At 35.1% G+C, this 20,157-nt stretch overlaps 1 protein-coding gene across 7 annotated transcripts in view; it reads left to right on the top strand.

The window, feature by feature from the left end:
* Rapgap1 (Rap GTPase activating protein 1) overlaps positions 1–20,157 on the top strand; it is a 273,776-nt gene that overhangs the window by 181,901 nt on the left and 71,718 nt on the right. The window contains exon 1 of one of the 7 annotated variants that reach the window (XM_049847602.2): positions 8,312–9,164. The exons of the other annotated variants lie outside the window; for them this stretch is intronic. Within the exon in view, the coding sequence (XP_049703559.1) occupies positions 8,937–9,164 (228 nt within the window). The 5' untranslated portion in view covers positions 8,312–8,936. Of the gene's footprint in view, positions 1–8,311; positions 9,165–20,157 lie in introns of those variants that run through there. 7 annotated transcript variants of the gene reach the window in all.

Raw genomic sequence — 20,157 nt, 5'->3', positions numbered from 1 at the left:
ACGTACAAGATATTAAACCTACATTCTACAGTTCTCATTAGTCTAATGGCAACTCTATGATATTATTAGTATATTTTATTTATGTTTGTTTCTTTTAAATAATGTCTTTGGAGCGGAAATGTGCATTAGCTAAGAAATGAGCTTTATCCTTTGTGCCGTAGTTCGGGGAATATTGTTTTAACGGGTATAAAATAAGCCGTGGAGATTGTTTATGAAGAGGCGACGAGCTTTGACGGCTCTGCTTTCCAGATTTCCTGATAAGAAGATTTATCCCGGTATTGTTATATTTTTTTCGTGGTACATTTTCATACCAGAATAGAACGTTAAATTTAAAATTCCCGATTCAGTAACCGTAGCTTGTAATTTAAATTATAATGCAATATCAAAAATGAGATAGGTACTTCATTATTTTTTTGTTGCGTCGTCAGTTCTTTTTATATCTAATCAATACGAAAATATTTATCTCTAGTACCTACATATTTTTAAAATACATACAGGATAGTTCCCATTGATTCCTTATTGTAATTTAGGTGACAGTTAATGAGAAACTTGTTAAGGAGTAAATATTTACCCAGCGTATCAATTAGTAAACTGCTATATTGTTTACTATTCGATATTCACATTAGTCATACGAACTAAATGTTGTTACAAACAATTGGAACATTAATAGGTACCTACTATCTAATTACTTGATTACAATATTTTCTAGAGGCACTGCGATTACTGTTGTTATATTATGAACTTGACGGAGTGGCATATTAACGCGTATACATGGGTCAAAATAATAATATTCACTAATTTAATTTTTACTTTAAAACTTCCTTCCGTTTAGATGACAATGAGACAATCTCCGTTAAATACCGTATTTACGATAGAAATTCAGTACTTTGAAAAATTAAGTCGACTCATCGATTAAATTAGACTACATTGTACATACTAATAACTTACTTAACAATAACACAAGTGACTAGGACATAGCAAATACTGAGAAATTACCAATAAGTGGCGTGGTCTCTGACGCAGTTATGACGGAAATAAATTCAACTTTGAGGCCATATCCTGCAAATACATGCATCTAAATGTAACTAATAATGATATTAGTTAAAGTAAATATGATGCACTTAGAGCAAAAGAGAAAGAAAAAGAAAGACACGTTAATATCAAAACTACAGAAACCACTGTCCCTGTCTGTTTTCCTGGTATTGGGCTGAACGGACTTGAACACAAAAAGATTGAATCAAAAAATCTAGAGTTAATCCAAAAACAACGCAGACACACTGGGCAGACTAAAAGATAGAACCAAAACAAAATAAACAAAGAACAAAGAATTATTTTCTCACATGCAGACAATTTGTAGCAGCTTCAAACATCCATTTCGTATAAACGAGACTTCTCACCGACAATAGGCAATAGGATACTTCATTCTAAGACATTGACTACTTTTGCGTCGCTTAGAACAACAATGGCGGTTGAAAGATTGCACTATGTTGCAGCAGCATCTGAAAACAGATCGTTTACGAACACAATAGTTGCTCTGACAATACAGACGTCATATCTGTTCATGTTTTTGAGTAGTGCAATATTTTGCTCTATAAATGTTGAGTTAGATTGTTTGGAAGCGATAATCTCTGGAATTATGGCTACGCGATGTGATGTGATTGGGTAAACACCTTAGAATTGTAGTTTAGCTGTAATTTCTTTTGAAAAACATCTGACGAATTGTATAGATGTATAACTGTTTAATTAGAAAGGAAACCACTTCATTTAAGTTGTAGTGTTTAGCGTACTTTTGCGGATTGCGTTTCTGCAAAGATTTGATTTCTGAGAGTTTCCTCTGACGGTATTGGAATCCAGGAAGTCTTTTAACAAGATTGTAATTAAATATCTTTTACAGAAAGTTTTACTTTGTTCAATGTTTTTAGAACGCGATTTTGTTATGTATTTGTTTGAATATAAACTGCTTGTTGCCAAAAAGTTTAACTTCAATAGAGTACTTATTTAGAATCGCGATTGATGCAACTTCTTTATACCATTGTCCGAAAGTCATGGGCCCATGGCCAAGTTGATTTGGAACCACAGTTTGATCAAACAATGGCTTGAACTCAAGGTTTGTAAGCAGTGGTAACCTCAATCCTATGGTTCGTAGACCCTCAAAGCAGGAAAAAGACCTATTGAAATATCGATATTGAGCTTTTATTATTTTTCCTTTTATAAAATAGCAAATTATCAGGAAAAGAGAAATGTAAATAAGTAATATTTATGCACAATTCACAGTATTAAAGTTAATACAAATGTATGACGGTCTGAATATTGCAAATCTTTTCGTTCTTGTAATGTTCACGTAATGGAGCGAATATTTTCTCCGAATTCCCCGTTTACCGCAACGGACATTACAAACAGATGACTCAGCTTTCAAATTAGTTATTTCACTCTTTTAATATTATTTCACTGTTTTCACGAAGCTTATCCCTTATTTTGGAAGAACTAGTTCTCACATTTTATACAATCTATCCTTAATCATACCCTATGTCAAGAATCTAACATTCATATTAATATCAAGATAGACATAGGTATTACTATCGTAGACGTCTTCCAAGAAATTCGGATACAACATGTACTGCTTTATTGACGTCTGATATGTCCAAGTTAATCGTACTTGTCAATACTATATTGCCTTCTGCCAATATCAGGTGTAACGTCAGCAACCTGCATCTGTAGCTTGATTACATCTAACTGCGGTCTCCAATCCTACTAATTGCTCAGCACTGATTACAGCTATATATCCCAGATTGAAGGTTAAATTATTTAGATCATTTAGAATTTAAATTACTTCTAATATTTCAATTGAAATCGTATCTAAAGACCCAACATCGATTGAAGTTACTTGAACACTTTTTCTATTATGTCCACACACAAAATTTCTTAGTAGGCTGTTCTATTTTCGTCGAGACTATTTCCGTCGCCTGCCTACTATTACGTTTCAAATATATAGCATTGATTGTTATTATTCAAGTTAAAAGCAGGCCATAAATAGACTTGTTCTTCGACATTCGATTCTACTTTCGATTGTCAATTTTTTATTCGAATAGTGTTACGTTTTATCGATTGATTATTTTAAGGAACATTTGGTTTATATCGAGCTTTGACGCGAGTATCATAATTATGCCTTGCCTATGACGCACGTGACATTATAAGTATAAAATTAGGACATTACTGAATATCAGTTTTATATCTAACCTGAATTGCTTTGACATTTGTTTGGCCTGTATAACGAATGTAGCGGATAATTTCTATAACATTAATAACAAAGTTATTCATACACGTCCGTTGACATTTTGAAATGGGTTGACCTGCAGTAACTTGGTTAATTTGATTATCTCAATCTGTTAGATTGCTGAAATAGATTCTGAAGTTGTAAATTATATTATTGATCTATATGCCCACGATACTATTTATTAAGCTCCATGTTATGATTTTCGAATTAGAAGTACTCTTTTTTTTCACAGAATAAGATAACGATTTTTGTGTCAATTGCGACAATAACTCTCCAAACACACTTCTAAATTAGGTTTTGCCCAGTTTTCCTTTCAGCCTTAACAAAAACGTGTTCCAATTCAGAAATTTTGTTCATTATATCTTGCGTACAATGCGTCTGGGTCCTATTTCCATGTATTATTGACCGGTCCATAGAGCTTTGTTGTAACAAGGCTGTGTTGTGAGCGGCTGTGGTCTCATGAACACTGACCTTGGCTGAGCAATGAGCAAACCGCTTTATAGCCAACCTGATAGCTAATGGAGGAATCGTGAATTTCGATGGAGCAATGTTTACTTTCGGCGTGGTTAAGGGCACCTCTTAATGGGAGTTATATTGTTTATAGTAATTTGGGTCACACATTGTAGTTATCGTTAAATAACTTTGCCAGCCTGAAGCCATTTCTGATACTTTGCATGTGCAGTGTTATTTCGTTCATATACTTTGACTATTGTGAAGTCATTAGCAGTCAAGTTTGAAGTTGATATTTATTTGAAGAGATTTTAGGGTTTTTCGTGTATCATCCACATAGAATAGGTTAGGAATTTTTATCATTAACAAAGCACGGTAGACTGGTTAACATTCAGTGTCCTAGTTAATAATAACAATAAAAGCTAGCCTAAATCCACCAAAATTATGCGTTAAAACTTGGCAGAAGCAACTCATTTTTTGCACGAAGGTAGTGAATTATCTGCTGGCAACCACCACGGATCTGTTTATCAGATTAAAAAGGTTATGTGAACGAACTAGTTTGTGGCGTACGTGAGCCAAATACAAATGCAATAGCCATGAGGTTTGCAGCTAGTATTTCGGATAGTCGATATAAAAAAATAAATTATTGTGTCATGAAATCAGAAATTATAAGTAGTGTTTATGCTACTGCAAATTCTAGCAAAAGATGCTTTTCTTTCTGATCGTGCAAAGCACCAAAGATTAACAAAAGAATTCTTTACTATGTATCTGTAGACTTAAATTAGGGAAAGCTTTACAACTGACCATGTGTATATTATTAGTAAATTGCTTTGTATGATGAAGTAAGACAAAACGGTACACCAAAGTCTTCTTACCGATCACATCTATTCGATAGCCTTCGACGAAATTGACATGCTTTATGCGGCCGACAGTGTCACGACAACAAGATTGCAAGACACGACGTCGCACGTTACCAGCTGCCGTCAGATCAGCACTAATCGGTTTATTCATAGCAATGTATCGATAGGCACGCGCTCAGACTGATTTCACTTCGATGAATATTAGGGGACGTCAAGATATCTATATCAAAGATAAGATGAAATACGGAGTAGAAAATGACCAGCGATAGGTTTGCTACGCGTAGTTCTAACAGTGGTGGTAAAATTCCCGTGAAATAAACTTCCATGTTTCTAAAATGTCAAATGTGCACGTTTATCATAAATTCATTCACGTTCCCAAGATTACGATTAGATTAAATAGCAGCACTCATGTTTGTCATATCTTTATAACCTATCGAAGTTAAGCTTTTTCAAGTACTCTCTACTTAACTCAAGGAGCTTTCTGATAAAGAAAGAGTTTATCTTTGCCAAAACTTTTGGATTTTTTTCTAATCCACCGTATCCCAAAAAATATCTAGTAACGATCTTTTTGTTCTCGCGTGTGTGATTAATTTTCGGCCATGCCTCAGTATTGTTAGAGCAAAAAAAAACCTGACGTAAAACGACAAAAAATACCTCTACAAAATTTCGAATCAACGGTCAAAATTGTTACCGTAACGCTGGCAACCGTAATTGCAAACAAGTCCAAATTAGTGGCATCGTAAAGCACCTAGAATCGCCGTTGCCTTACAAGATAGTCGGCTAAACTTCGCATGATATTCGCCGATTTCACAGTACCTTAGTGCTGTGAGGTGTATCAAATCGCAGTGTTTTAGCTGTAGCTGGCTGGCTACATTTCAGGTCTGCGTGGGCTATGCTCTAACGACCGTCAAATGAGGCGCATGCACTTGCATAAGTGATGCGCCGCTTACGTAATCACTATAGCGTAGTGATGGACTTACGTTAACTGCTTACGCTTAGCTCGACTTATGAAGGATACTCTTGTACTGGTTCTTTGAATTTTTTGTTCTTGGAATATTGCATGATGAATGGTTTTTGTCTGTTCGACGTTACTTCTTAATTTCAGAACTGAATCGTCTTGTATCTTAAATTATTTTGAACAATTATAATCAAGTTAAACGTTATAAAAAATGTTTGCTATTGCATAAATACCAAGTTTGCGTTTCAAATATTACGAGAAGGCCACGCATACTTGTTTCAATTTGTCTTATCGCAACTGCAGTTAGCTAACATAGATAAAGCCGACGTTCACCATAAATCGCGTAACTTTTTATCGATAGCGTTATTTCTCGTCACTATTCAAACGTGATCTTCGGTATGCAGAATCGCATCCCTAGCCGATTCCCCAGGTTCAATCAGTCACGTCTATTTGTACGTACTTTGGGTTCGTTTACAAAATATTCTGATATTCCATATTCGCATGATGTAGTCGTGAAACACGCCTAATGATAATTGATGTTTGTAGATATGTACGACTCAGTTTTGGCCACTAATGATTTCGCATGGCAGTTTATTTGATTACATCGTTAGGGTGCTAGAATTTAATTGGATATTTAGAGACGTCATTAATATACGTGGATGTTGGGGAAAATAATTAGCGTTTTCTTGTTTCTAGTTTGAGTAATAAAAGAAAAGTAGCTGGAGAGTATCGAGTTGCAATAACAGAAAACAATTTGTTATGATGTTTATTCTTGGTATCGAACCAATTGGAACGTTCAAGTGCCCTTATCCCGGGACAATTGTTTTATCAATATCTCAAAGGAGAGGTTGTCAGGACGCAAGACCTCCCACTTCGCCCGATGTATACAAAAAACATGTTCCGATACAGTAATTTGACCTTTTTTGTGACAAACGTTTTATTGTAACTCTGTTGGGACGCCCCGCGGTTAGCCAAATGTTTAAAACAGGACCACAGTCCCACATGACGTGACATGAAAACGCAATTTGCACATGCAGTTTGATTTGAGGTTACAATTATTAACTCTAGACAGATTTATTATGTGCACTGAAATTACTGCTAAATGGCATTACTCTTTCACCTTTTTTTCTAATGATTGATGAATGATCTAGTCTTCCACTGCGCTAGTTTAACCGACATGCACTATATGCATTAATTATGTGATGTAACGAATCTATGAATTATAAAATACCGGGTTATTTATGTTGCGTTTATATTCTACATGACGGAAAGTGGAAATTTTGTTACATGAAAAAACGTTGTGAAAATTGCGATTTAATTGGAACGATAAAACATAACATACGCGGATGTTAACTTACCTATAAGCCTTTTAGGTCCAATTTAGTTAGTGTAAAATAGGGCTTCATTCTGAATTTTTGTTGTCCTTTAAACAATGTCAGTAGAAAAACAAGATATTAACCATAGTACCTACCCATGGGAATCACATTGTATTCACCAATTGTCATCCTGCTTTTAAGTTGGTATCAAGTTACCTTTTGGTGGTATAAAAAGAAAGGAGTTGAAAAAAGTTTCCCCTGCAAAAAGTTCCAAGTACCTAGGAACAATATTCATACTTTTTGGGAGCTTCTGTCACCCGACTGACAACACCACATCCTTCCTCTATTTATAAGGTATCTGTTTCCGTTTCAAACTCCTCGGCTTTGGTATGTTAGGAGCGAAATAAATATGTAAAAATTATGTACTGTGTTGGGAAATACGTTTCATAAACATTACGATATATCTGCCATACTTTTTCCCTAAAGATGAAAGTCATTCGGTAAACCACATTTCAAATAACCTAATTAAGTTACATACAAGTCATACTTAGAGAATGAATATTTCTGGATTTTTGATAAATTCTGTGTAGGTACCGTTAGAAAAAAATGAACAACTTAGTCATTGCGCTTAAAAATTTGACAAGAGGCGAACGAAGCTTAATTTCCAATCCATTGGAAGAAACGTGATCCAAAAATTTCAAGCCTCAAAAAAAAAATTGCAACGTCTATTATTTTCAAGGATCTATCGATACCTCAGAACTTTTATAGAATAGGCTTCCGTCTTAATCTTGTCTATTAGGCTTCGGAAGTAAGGGTTCTGAGGAGCACCTGTTGGCCCTTTGTTTGAGAAGGGAGTCTCGATGAAGACCGTTGGTAGCGGATGTTCCCACGCAAACGCATCCACGCCTAAATTCGATGGGACTTTTGCAACGTACTTTTATGGGAATGGGGAAAATACAAAGCTGAATACAATGGTATGGTATTAACATACGAGTACTTTGCCTTAGAGTGTGGTAAAGTATTTAAATTTTATTGATGAATCTATTAACACTTTTAATGTATTTAGGACAAATATTAACAACAGTAGGTAACCAGACTGCAAATATAACAAATCAAAATCATGCACTCGAATGTTTTCTTATCGTGTATCGTTTGTGTATTTTTTATCGTTTCAGTAAATTAATCTTGTGCTGTACCATTTTTCTTCCAAGTTGAATGTCGCATAGGCACAATAGAAAATCGCACTAGAAACGTTTGAAAAGTTTTTGTTGTCTTCTGCGGCTGTTACATTCACCTGTCTTGTCTCCAATGCACTGAGTGTGAAGGTTCGTTTCGCTACTTGTCCTTGTCTACTCTATAGCAATTATGCAGCGAAGAAAGAGACGATATTTCTTTAACGCGCCTCTGTCAGCAGAAGCATGTGGCACGCGCCGCTCCATTCGGTTTTCGAACGTAAACCGGTGTGGACGTTGTGTTGTCTTCGATATTTTTGGTTCGCGTTACGATCGTGTTTTGACAACTCCAAAATTTCGAACTTTTTTCTTTAATCGGGAATACTGTTTGGATTTAACGTGAATAAAATTGCAATTATTATAAAAGTGTGGACTGTGTTTAAAGTGTGAGGAAAAAGTTTAAGAACTGCATCTTGAGGAATTTGTGAATGAATTTACTAGACTGCGACAGTGTTGACGTTTTCGTGGATAACCAGCAGCGAAAGACGTCTAACCTACATCCAGGGCGACGAAGACGCATCCAAAGTGAAAGTTAAAGCCTACTATTTTCGTGCATGACTGCTGTATTTGGACTCGCAAAGCCATTAGGGGACAATTTAGTTGAGCAGAAGAACGTTTGAGAGTTTTCTTTTATAGCTAAAGGAATAATTGAAAAACTTCCGGACGCTTATGGGAAAGATCGCAGCTGGGTGACCCGAAAACTCTAATAAAAATAAACGATTTACTGGAAGATTTATATCGTCTTTGAAGTACGATATCTTAGGATGATTAATAGTGAGTGTCTTCTGAGGATGCATTTTGGGAAACCTGAATAGAAAGCTGGCAGCGATTTATTTTTCTGGCTTTATGAGGGAAAGAAGGTCGTTGCCGATAAGTAGCGAAGTGGCGCTTAAGAGTGATAAGGATGGAACTGGGAAACTGGTGGTGAACTCGGTGTTGTGTGGTGTGGTGGATGAACTGTCTAACGGGAGGACTGGCAGGCGGGGATCTTGGGTGCGTCACGCCGTCATGGGGGTGCTGCGGTGGAAGGACCTGACAGGAGTCAGGACCAGCACGCCAACAGAACAAAAAGAGGTGAATAATTACTAAATAAGTGTACCAAAGCAGTTAAGGAACTACATTACAAAGCATTACGTCATTGCTGATGTTATCATATATGAATAGACAACATTAGTAAATTATTGTTGTATTACTGTATACCTGTAATCAAATAGTAAATTATTCATTTGAAGGGTTTCGATATCGACTGAATCATTGTATTGACTTTTGTGATACTTTATATTTTGGTCGTAAAACGCGATTGTTTTCGTATATAAATCACTTTAATATAATCTAAGGTAATTGCCCCCATTGTGTTGATAACTTCATGGAGAGTTACTTTGATTAGGCGTTACCACGGAGTTATGATAACGAAGGTGCTTGTTTCATAGTTGCTATGTTTATTAGTAAGTACCTCATTGACTATGAGAACTCAATTTGGTATTGTATGCGTACCGTATTGTTACATCAATACTATACTTATAATTGCGGTAAGAGTTTTGACCTTTTTAGGAATATTTTAGAAAGGATTCTTACATTCAAGGTTTTATTCACTCATTATAATAAAACTGTTACAGTTACAGCCTTTTTATCGTCCCACTGCTGGGCACAGGCCTCCTCTCACGCGGAGAAGGATTGAGCATTAATCACCACGCTTGCTCAATGCGGGTTGGTGATTTCAGACTATATAGTCCAGGTTTCCTCAAGATGTTTTTCCTTCACCTTTTAATCAGCCTTTGGTGTCTAAGATATACTTAGAAAGTAAAACTAATGACTAATAAACCCATATCGGTTTATAGTGTATTCCCATACTGCAGTTTTGTTTTCCGCCGGTTCATGACGTAATTTTTTACAATATAACACGACTAGTAGTGAATTAACTGGTTAGGTAAGTAGTCTTATGATTCATACGTGTGTCAAGTAAACAGTGACGAATAGAGAAAAGACATAGGCTGGGTATGTCCAAAATGTTCTTTTGTCAAATTATCAGTTCTGTGGAAAGTGTCCATTTAGTGTTTGGTGTCATCAATTTTTGGCTAACGGTCGTGTAGTTGCGCAATTTAGTGTACTAGGTCAATGTTTTAGCAGGTTTTGAATGTCCAATTGTTTAGGATATGGGTTGGTTACAACGCGTTCTTTTCATTATTAGGTACCTATTTTTTCCTTAGTTTTTGTATAGTGAAAATCGTTTTTTTAGTAGGTACTAGGTAGTAGTCTAGGTATTTGCTAGAATCAGCTAAATAATACCTAGTGCTTAATAAATGTCTCGCCGAAATAATATGTATAGACTTGCCTAGACAAAAGACTGCCAGACTGCGGGGTAAATCCGTTAATCCAATTTTAATTTGCAATAATGTTTCCTCATTTAGGTCATATGTTCTGTACTGTGGGTTAATTAGTATTTATTGAAATAGCTACATTTATTTATTGTTTATTGTTCTGTCTCGCTAAATGAGGACACACAATACCTGTCAATAAGATGTTATTTGTTAAGTTAGTATTTCAAATTAATGCTCGTGGATTTAGAATTCCAGTTAAATCAGTTTATTCTGACCCAAATGCCTAACAAAAATCTATGAATCATAGCACCTATGTAGAACCAAATTCAAGCTAAATTATGTTCCAAGTAACTTCTGCCAGGGCTATAACATTTATGGGTAAGTAAACTATTGCCGAAGCACAAAATAATGAGAAAAAGTCTAGCCAGTTAATCCCAACTGACTGGACGCTAACTTAACCCTGTAATAGAAGTATTTATTATTAAATCGCGTGAGGTCTGATAGACCCACATCCCAACATTTACCAGGTAGCTCATTTTCTCTGATGTCGGCTCAAACGGGGTTGCCTAATGAAAAATTACAGCCTTCCTTGAGACTTAATAAGCGAATGGGCTACGGGAAGATTTATTGAACGGAACAACCACTTTGGTTGTAACAATTTCGCCTTTTTTGGGGAAATCGTGTTACATTTGGGGGTTAATCGAAGGGAAATTAAGCTATTTTTACTTGAGATTTTTATAGGAGTTGTTTTCCCTCTTCAAACATAAAGATATCAACTTTGCGGTAACTTTTTACTAGAATGGGTGGCAACAATGTTTCAGCCACTTCAAATTCCTGCACTTTCGAAAGTACGTTATCACAAAAATATTTTAAAACCAACACCGCTAACTAATGAGAACGTCAAACATTACACAAAAGTCTACAATTTTGGTGTCAAAACTGTGACTTATCAATTCTATTCTAGGAAACATATAGACAGTACTAATCATTACAGGATATATCTACGTAATGGTATATTCATTTGTTTATTTATGTATGCCTTTCATTGACTGGCCTTGAGTATGCAAGTCAAATACAGGATTCCCAGTAACCATTGAACGGAATCAATGGTGCCGATATACCTATGTATGCGTTATTTATCTCTCAACGAATACGTATGGGTTGCTGATTAACTTTTATTCATGCAATCGCAACTTCGACGAAAGAAGCGCTGAAAAATACAGTTCTAGAGACTTCGAAATAAGATTTCTCGGAATTTAAACTGAACATCGCATCGTGATATTCTTAAAACGATTTTTTAAATAAAAAGTCGATTTTGCATGTGAAGTTGATGACCTGATTGTATTATTCGAACATCTGAATCAAATAAATTGCTTTGAAATATTTTTTCAAAAATCCACTTAAGACTATTCGAGTGACCCATTTCATTAGTGTTAAAGTAAACATGACTCACTTTCAAATATTGTGTGGTTTCCTAAAGATCAAATGTTTCCAACAACACAGAAAAAGTAGCTTGAATATAAACATCGCACCTAGTTTATCAATATTAATACTCTAATTAATCTATCTGCGAGTATAATCAATATCGTTACTGTAATAAATAGAAAAACTTCATTAGAATTACATCTGATTTACATTGCTCATCAGAATTGTAAAAGTGCCCAGACAAAATGGCTCCATATTTTGGCCAGTCATAATTTCCTCCCATATTGTACTCTACCTTGATTGACACATAATAATTAGTTTACCAGATAATCAGGACATCTGGGAATAAAACCCTGGACATCATGATCAGCAGTCACGCCTCTGTCCACTAGACATACAGGCAGTCATTAAGGACGTTAATGCTCCGTGCTATTAATATGTATTGCCTATCCCAGTACGTGTGTTGCCAGATTTAGATTTAGCGGCCAAGGAATAATTTATTCTATGCTAACCACTTACCTGATTAGAAAAGTTTATTTTCGCATGGCAATATTTCAGCACAGATTAATAGGCCAGACTCAGATTGCGATAAAAGTAAAATATAATAATGACCAATCGATATTCGTCGAGACGTGTAGATTGTAGATAAATTCAATTGTAACGATGGCTGATAACAAATGTCGCTTCTGTATCAACAAGAATTACAATTTTCTTGTTAGATAAAGTCATCACTTTCTTTTACAATACGATTGCGTCATAGATAATGAAAATATTATATTGATGAACAAGAGATCAATACTAGTATGTATTACAGATTCAATGTGGTTGCACGTGTAAATTATTCTATTGTAAGAGTAGTAATGTTGCAATAATACTTCTTATAGTAATAGTATTTCTTACTATATTGGTAGAACGTTAGGTTTTCCACTCGTGCTGTATTATCCTAAACCCGATAGAATTCTGAACCAAATATCATGATAATCAGAAACATACTTCCTTTCACAGTAACACCTAATACATGCAAATATTTTTAGCTATCAGTAGATAAAACAAATGAGTAAGTAGCAATCACACTTTTACATACCAAACCACATTATATCATCAACCGACTTCCAAATACATAGAACAGCCGCCTATTATCGAATTTTTCCTCATAACTTTCCCTCAGTTTATTACTATAAATATATACTATGTATCTATACGTCATACATCTCACATAGGCGACGGAATTACATTAACACAGGCCGAGATTACTCAAGAAAATGTTTTGCCACAATTCGCACGCACCAAGATTGCTTGCATTAAACAAATTGTCGCATTTTATTAGTTAGTGTTGGATATGGTGTATTTTATCTCAGAAACACCATGATATTTAGTGGGGAAAAGCTCTGTGCTTTGTTCTTATCCTCCCATAGAATAGATTATGGTAAATATTACGTATCTTCGATGGTGTAAGGGTATATGGAATGCTATGGTGTTTATGTGTTCGTATTAACTTTATTTGTCTTTGTCTAGATATTCTGACTTAACCTGCGCCTTGTATGTTATCTTTGGCTTTTTATTTTGTAATGTTGGTTTTCTTAGTCATTGCATTTCTTTTGTGTGTCTGTTGTTCCGTCGCTTAGAAAATAGCATGATGTAACCGGCACAAGAATACAGCTGTGTATTTACAAAATTTCCTGCAGCTAGTCCATTTGCCTGTCATTTAACATTAGAACCACTTTCATTACAAGCTTGTGGTTATAACGGTCATAAATTAAGATAGTAATCATTCATATTGTACCAAAATTACATTAAACGTGCAAAATTTTGACAATTATATTCAGATTAAGTTCAGCATAAACAAGTTCTACTACTTCATTCAGTTAACTTACAAGTATATTGACAAATAACTAACGACATTACCACATAGTCATAACAATGTATTTCGCTACCGCAACAATAAAATCAAGTACATTACATTCAAGTAAGTACCCACTATTGTAATAAACCGCTTGCTATTGCCAAGTCTATGAAATATGGTCCTATTATAAGTCATAATGGTTTACAAAGGCACGATATGTGGAACATTCCCTTGGTAGCACTCCAGGTCACTGGTGAGGGTGGCCTGACATTTTCAGTTAGACAACGTCGCCAGTTTAATGGCCATTTTATTACTGGCCCGACACTGCATTATGACAACTGCAGTATGAAGCGGGTCAAATAGTGGCTTTCAATTTTACAGTAATAAAGACGACCTGCGTTTCAGAGAACTGACTCAGTCTAAGTTAGATGCTCACAAGTGTATGACGTCTTTAAGATTACACTCTTGGGGTTGATAGCGTAGCCTTTTCTATTAATGTAATGCTACGATTAGGATGCCTTGTTTCGCAAATTGCCTATGTATTTCGTAGTAGGCACGAATATTTCATAAGCATATCGCTTGCAGAAACATTATCGTCATGACGTATGAGTACTGCACTTATCGTTACCGTCTATTTGACGCTGGTTTATGAAGGGAGTGGCGCGCGCGCATCGTTGCGCAATGTAACCAGACCTTTAGTTGGCACGGTGTCAACAATTTCCCGGCATTTGTCCTGTGTTGTCGACCCGGTCACTAACTTTATTTCCCCTCATCAAGTTTATAACTAGGAAGAAATTAGTACGGAAAACAGAACTATTCCTCTGAACGCAGTGACGTTTAGTCACGGCGTCTGTACCGATTAATTTTATATGCCGATTTCTGATGAGTTATGTTTCCTCAATAAAGAAACCCGGGATATTTTAGAGGTACATTCTGGCGAAACTAATATAATTACGTTTGATATTATAAAACGAAATAAACGTAATGTCGTGGTAGTATAGCAGTTTTCGTCACAGTTCGTGAGTATTTTTACGGTGCGTTAATGCAGAATTTCTTTGGAATTTGTCACGTCTGCTCCGTTTGGCATGCAACGTCTATAATGAGGTCATGGAGGTGTATTACTTAACTTTAGAAGACCCTCGCGTACTGCACGTGTGGTCAGTCATCCGTATCACAGTTCATCCGACGAGGTTAACGTACGGGCGTTAAATGGAATAAAAACTCTTTGATAGCATTGACAGTAAGATGATGAATGGCTGCTAGTTGACGACGCGGTTTTACGATGTTTCGGCAGTAAATCAAGCGCGTTTCTCCGCCATCAATGTTCATTTGTTGCTTTTGTTTCAACACGTTAGAACATCCTTATCAGCAGTGAATAAGGTTGAGATTTGTGTGACAAGAATAATGTAGGTTATCAGACGGTATTTATTTTGGTTCTTCTCTCGTTTTGGCAGAAATCATGTTGTGGTAAAAATATTGGTGAGACAGGATTTACGTTTTATTCAAGATGGTTTTTCTAAGCAAATATTTTTTTAGGTTTGAAAGTTCTTTCTTATTTATACTAGGATTGCTTGTAACTGTCATGTCATATAGACCTATGTCAGAAAGATCAAGTGGTGAGGCTGGGGGAATTCTCCAATCGGGACAAGCATTGCTTAAAATAGATGATACCTCCTGCATTTCTGGATCATAACAAAGACAAACCTTACTCCAAACTAGGCTCAAGAGACTGCACTCGCAGAACCGGGCCATTAATAACACATTACACCACGAGGCACAAAATGCTAACTACCCACTAATTGTACTTCCTAACAATCAATCAATTTTTATTGTCTACGCACAATTAAAATCCGTTACGTATGGAATTGTAAGTTCTTGATATTGGATAAATGGACCATGACGACTGTTGTTCAAAGGCCTGAGTATTCAGTGTGTTAAACTAGAAATGAGCTGACTTTGCACGGGTATTTTGTAAATAATAATAGCTTCCGCCCGCGGTTTCTCCCGCGATATGGATAACAATCAGCATAATTTATTCAGTGGTCTAAGCTATTACTGCCAAGTTAAGTTAGTAAAAATTCGTTTATTTGTTTATGCGTGAAAGAGTTACAGACACATGCCTTATATCCAATTATCATGTTCGGAATATTTGTGTGTTATCTAACCCTTCTTTATAAAGCACTCTTACTTTTCTTGAAAACCACGTGAAAATCACTTCTACTTTTCATTTGTTTCTTCATTCCCGGCAACGAGGGCCCGTAGGGTCATCACTGGGACTCACCCAAAATTCAAATTTCACAAATAGGTACATACAAATGATTCATGAAGGCTTAGAAACTGTTAGTTTATTGCCAATAGATAGACAGACGCTGTTTTATATCAAGTACTTAATGATGTTCATACTGAAAGGCATTTATTGACCGTCACGACTTTCGTGCTATGTACACTGAATCATTGAATACGGACATGTCGTGTCGGCTTAACTGTACTTATAAGGCCCCACGTGTATCCTGTTCTTTATCAACTAATGTATGTGTCCCCCTTTACATGTATTGCTTCAGATGATATACATTTGTAATTACTCTATGGTGTTGTGTTTTGTTTGTTTTGGTATAAAACGGACAAATATTTTGAAATTAATTTTGTACATGACATCATTATTGCATTAATTTGGGCACATATTTTGAACTGTTTATATATTTGTTAGGTACTAATTAACGAGATTAATATTTTCCTAATGATTTGTTAGGATTTAATTATTATTTTCCGCCAGATTGAAATGCATTTACCAGTAGGTAAATTATTTTCCTGTGTATAACTCAAAATGGTACCTAAATTAAATGATGAACGTGACATCGCTCGCAAAAACTGCACCAATGAAATAACAGTTAAGTCAATAAAAACGAAGAATTTATGAAACAAAATGTTCAGATAACACCAAAAGTGGCGTATCAGCAGAATTGCAAGAACACTAAAAGCTTGTCCAAAGACGAAAGGACGTAAGTACCGCTAATAGACGACGGACGTCAAAAGTTCCCCAGCACTTCTATCGAGATATTTTGCTGAAAGTTTATACTAAAAGCAATACTACCTCGTACTTGAGTTTCGCCTCCTTTGTACTGTCACAAAAGCAACGCTTTCCGATGGTATTACACAAGTTTTGATGTTCCCTGATTGTTTTGAAACTTTTGATTCCTTAAGACTACGGCTATGTTGAGGCGAGTTTTGTGTTCTCGTTTATTAAAATGTGAAGATAATTGTTATTTTAGAAATTGTACCTACCGCTAATTTTAAAGCTTATTTAAAACATTTACCGTCCAATCAATATACATGTAAAAAGTACCACTATATAATACGGTTTTAACTAAAATAAACCGCATGGTTGGGTATTTTTCGCAACTCTACCTCATTGAATTTGAAAACCAGATTTAAGTCTACCAACAACATTAGAATACCAATCTTAATTTCTGGTATTATAAACAATTTTCTTTTAATCTCCATTCTTTGAGTAACAAAGCGTAAATCCACAATAATGTCTTGAAGCAAGAATTTAATAAAAAGAAATGTATGGCCGCCATTTTTTATCAAAATTGGGTGTGAAAACTCTTAAGTTTATAATGTTACATAAATCTTGTTAACGGTTACGTAAGAAGCCTTTGAGAATTTAATGGTTTCCCCAATTAACGTTTACAATACCAATTTTTCTTTTGTAATATTCTTTATAGGTAACGTGCAATTGCAACGTGTTGTAGTCCATATAATTAAATGTAATTAAAAGAATTTAAAATTTTCTTATTAAAATTAATTGGTAAAACCATGAATAAACCACATTTTGAGGTAAACCATGTTAAAATTTAAATATTTGGAAATGTACGTTGCATTGATCATGTAGGCACTCGAGGAAAAATTGTAATAAATTGCATGTTATGGACAGGGACCATATTTATATTATCAATATTTTATTACAAAAACAAATCGAATTCCCACCCTAATTTTCCAATATTTTATTCAAAGCTCGATATCAATAAGACCGTCGATCGAAAGGTCATTGAACGATAAAAATGATTACCAACAACAATACACGTTCGATATCAACAATACAAGCTAAACAATGGTAAAGTAGGTCATAATACTATAAATAAGAATCATAATAAATTCTCCTTTGTAAGGTATTTCATATGAAACGCTTTCGAATGTGAAACCAAGATTTTTTGCCGTCTTAGTCATGCAAAACTAATTAGAGAGCTAACGTCTTGCCTCGGGCAAAGAAAAACGACGTGGGACTTAAGTTTTCCAATAGTTCTTATGCTTTTTGCGTTCACATACAATTGAGTAGAATACTTTTATCATCGTGCTTTATTTTTATTGTCACAATTATGCTCTGATTGTATTGTTATCCATTATTGAAGAATGGTAAAAAATAAAAGTAAAATAAAAGTGATTACACTGTCATGTGTAATATGTATCAGACTTACGATCAATTTTAATTATAAGTGTACATGATTGTGAAAAATTAACTCGATTTGCTTTATGTAGGAGAAAAACATCATTTATTATGTTTTCTAACAGATTACATTCCCAAGTTGATATTTCTTTATCTTGAAACTGAAACCTTGCCAAAACTTAACAATACTTTGAGAATTCTTTTGACACTTACAATGACTGATTTAAGTTTCTTTATTCTAATTCTTTTTTTCCAATGTTGAAAAGCCCAATAAATTGGAATCAATCTTATTCAGTACTTAGTTGAAACCCTTAACAAATAACATCAGAATCTGTATTGTGTATCTGTTAAAGTCTATTTATATTAGTATTATCTGAAGGGTTCAAGAAACGTCGCCCTTCAAAATTGCTAATAATACCCGAGAAATTTATCAGAACATTGAACTCTGATCGTGGAGATCTGTAGAGCATCACGACCAATATAACTTAAACTTGTATCTAGAATATTTCAAAGGCTTCAATAGGTCAAAACAATTGGTCAATAAACTCTTAAGCGATGCGCTTAAATATTTTCGCTAGGTTTTTGTTTTTGACACCAAAATCTGCTAACGATAGGCCATTTAAATTATGTTTGATTTCCAAAGGTCATAGAATTCAGGGTCAGCATTCATAATTTGAAGTTGCTCATTATAAGTTTGACAGCGCTCTATTCGCTTCAAAACCTTTTGGAAAACGTCCAATTTAACACTGTTGAGCGGTTAAACACAGTTGGACTGGCACAGTGCTCAAAATTACTTGTATTTCGAAACAAACTTCGATTCAATGGCTGGTGACTTGCGAATGTGTGGACGCTTATTAAATTGGTTTCGTTAATACAAATACTTCAGTATGACTATTGCAAACATTGGTTCGAAGCATAGAACATTGACGTACTTAGACTTGAATATTTACCTATATGAACTTTAAGTCCTGACGAGTAGTAAATCCAGTGATTGGATTAGTCATTATTTGAAATAGACAGACAATTTATCATCAATACAAATATGCAATATTTTCTTGTAAAACGTAGAACGTCGAAGCTCATAATGATCGTGTTTACTGGAATTCAAGGTGATTCTTATTATAATAACGACTTTATTCTTAGATTTTATAAAAGAAAAAAAAACAACATTACTATTGATAAATAGATATTTAGTAATGAACTTCCTATCTTAGTATCACGATTAGTAGTAACAGGTAACAACAAAGCAAAAATGAACTTTAAACAATAGAACTAAAGCTGGTTTTCTATTGTCATTGTTACAAGCCTTATGTAGCGTCGTTTTCAGAACATGCTTAGTCAGCTAATTCTAATAAAAGTGCGCTAGGGTGTTCAGTCGCGCGGAACATACCTGGGAGACAAGCCATACTCGGTTAGGAAAATACAAGTGGAAACGGAATTAAACGTCACTACGTAGAAACAGCCTATTGTGTGCTCCGAAGATATTTGAGCACGTGCCTTGAATAAATGGATTTCTACTTTAAGGAAAGAAAAGTTCTTGGTACGTTTATGACGTTAGTCTGATTATTATGCTGTGAATGATAATGTTCTATTAAGAAAATCTCATTAACTGTTAAGGTATCATCTGTATTTGATAGTATGAACTCATCTTCTCTTTAAATGAGAATGGCACATAAAATCAGTCTGATCTTTGGCTTTGATCGTATTTTACTCGTAAAGCATAAAGTTCTTATAAAAAATATTACTAACAGGACTAAATATGTACATGTGCTCATTCATATAAGTGCAGTACAGATGAACTTTCGTCGTGCACAGAGATGGATTCATACGCAGTACATCCAACTGCTGAGGGATAAACGGGCCCCACACATGCCGTGCGAGCACTGGGCTGATCAAATCACCACCGGCGCGGCTGTTATCTTATAACTAAGCAATAATCCATTTTTGAATTTAGGTGCCCCGAGTACTTCATTGCCTACGGGCCCCGACACGCCTAATCCAGCCCTGGCAACACATCTTCCAACAATAGATGGTGCA

This window comes from Helicoverpa armigera, chromosome 18 (genome assembly GCF_030705265.1).
Source record: "Helicoverpa armigera isolate CAAS_96S chromosome 18, ASM3070526v1, whole genome shotgun sequence".
In the NCBI taxonomy this organism is placed as follows: domain Eukaryota; kingdom Metazoa; phylum Arthropoda; class Insecta; order Lepidoptera; family Noctuidae; genus Helicoverpa; species Helicoverpa armigera.
Note: the sequence above shows the minus strand (reverse complement) of the source record. Positions and strands in the feature narration are given on the sequence as shown.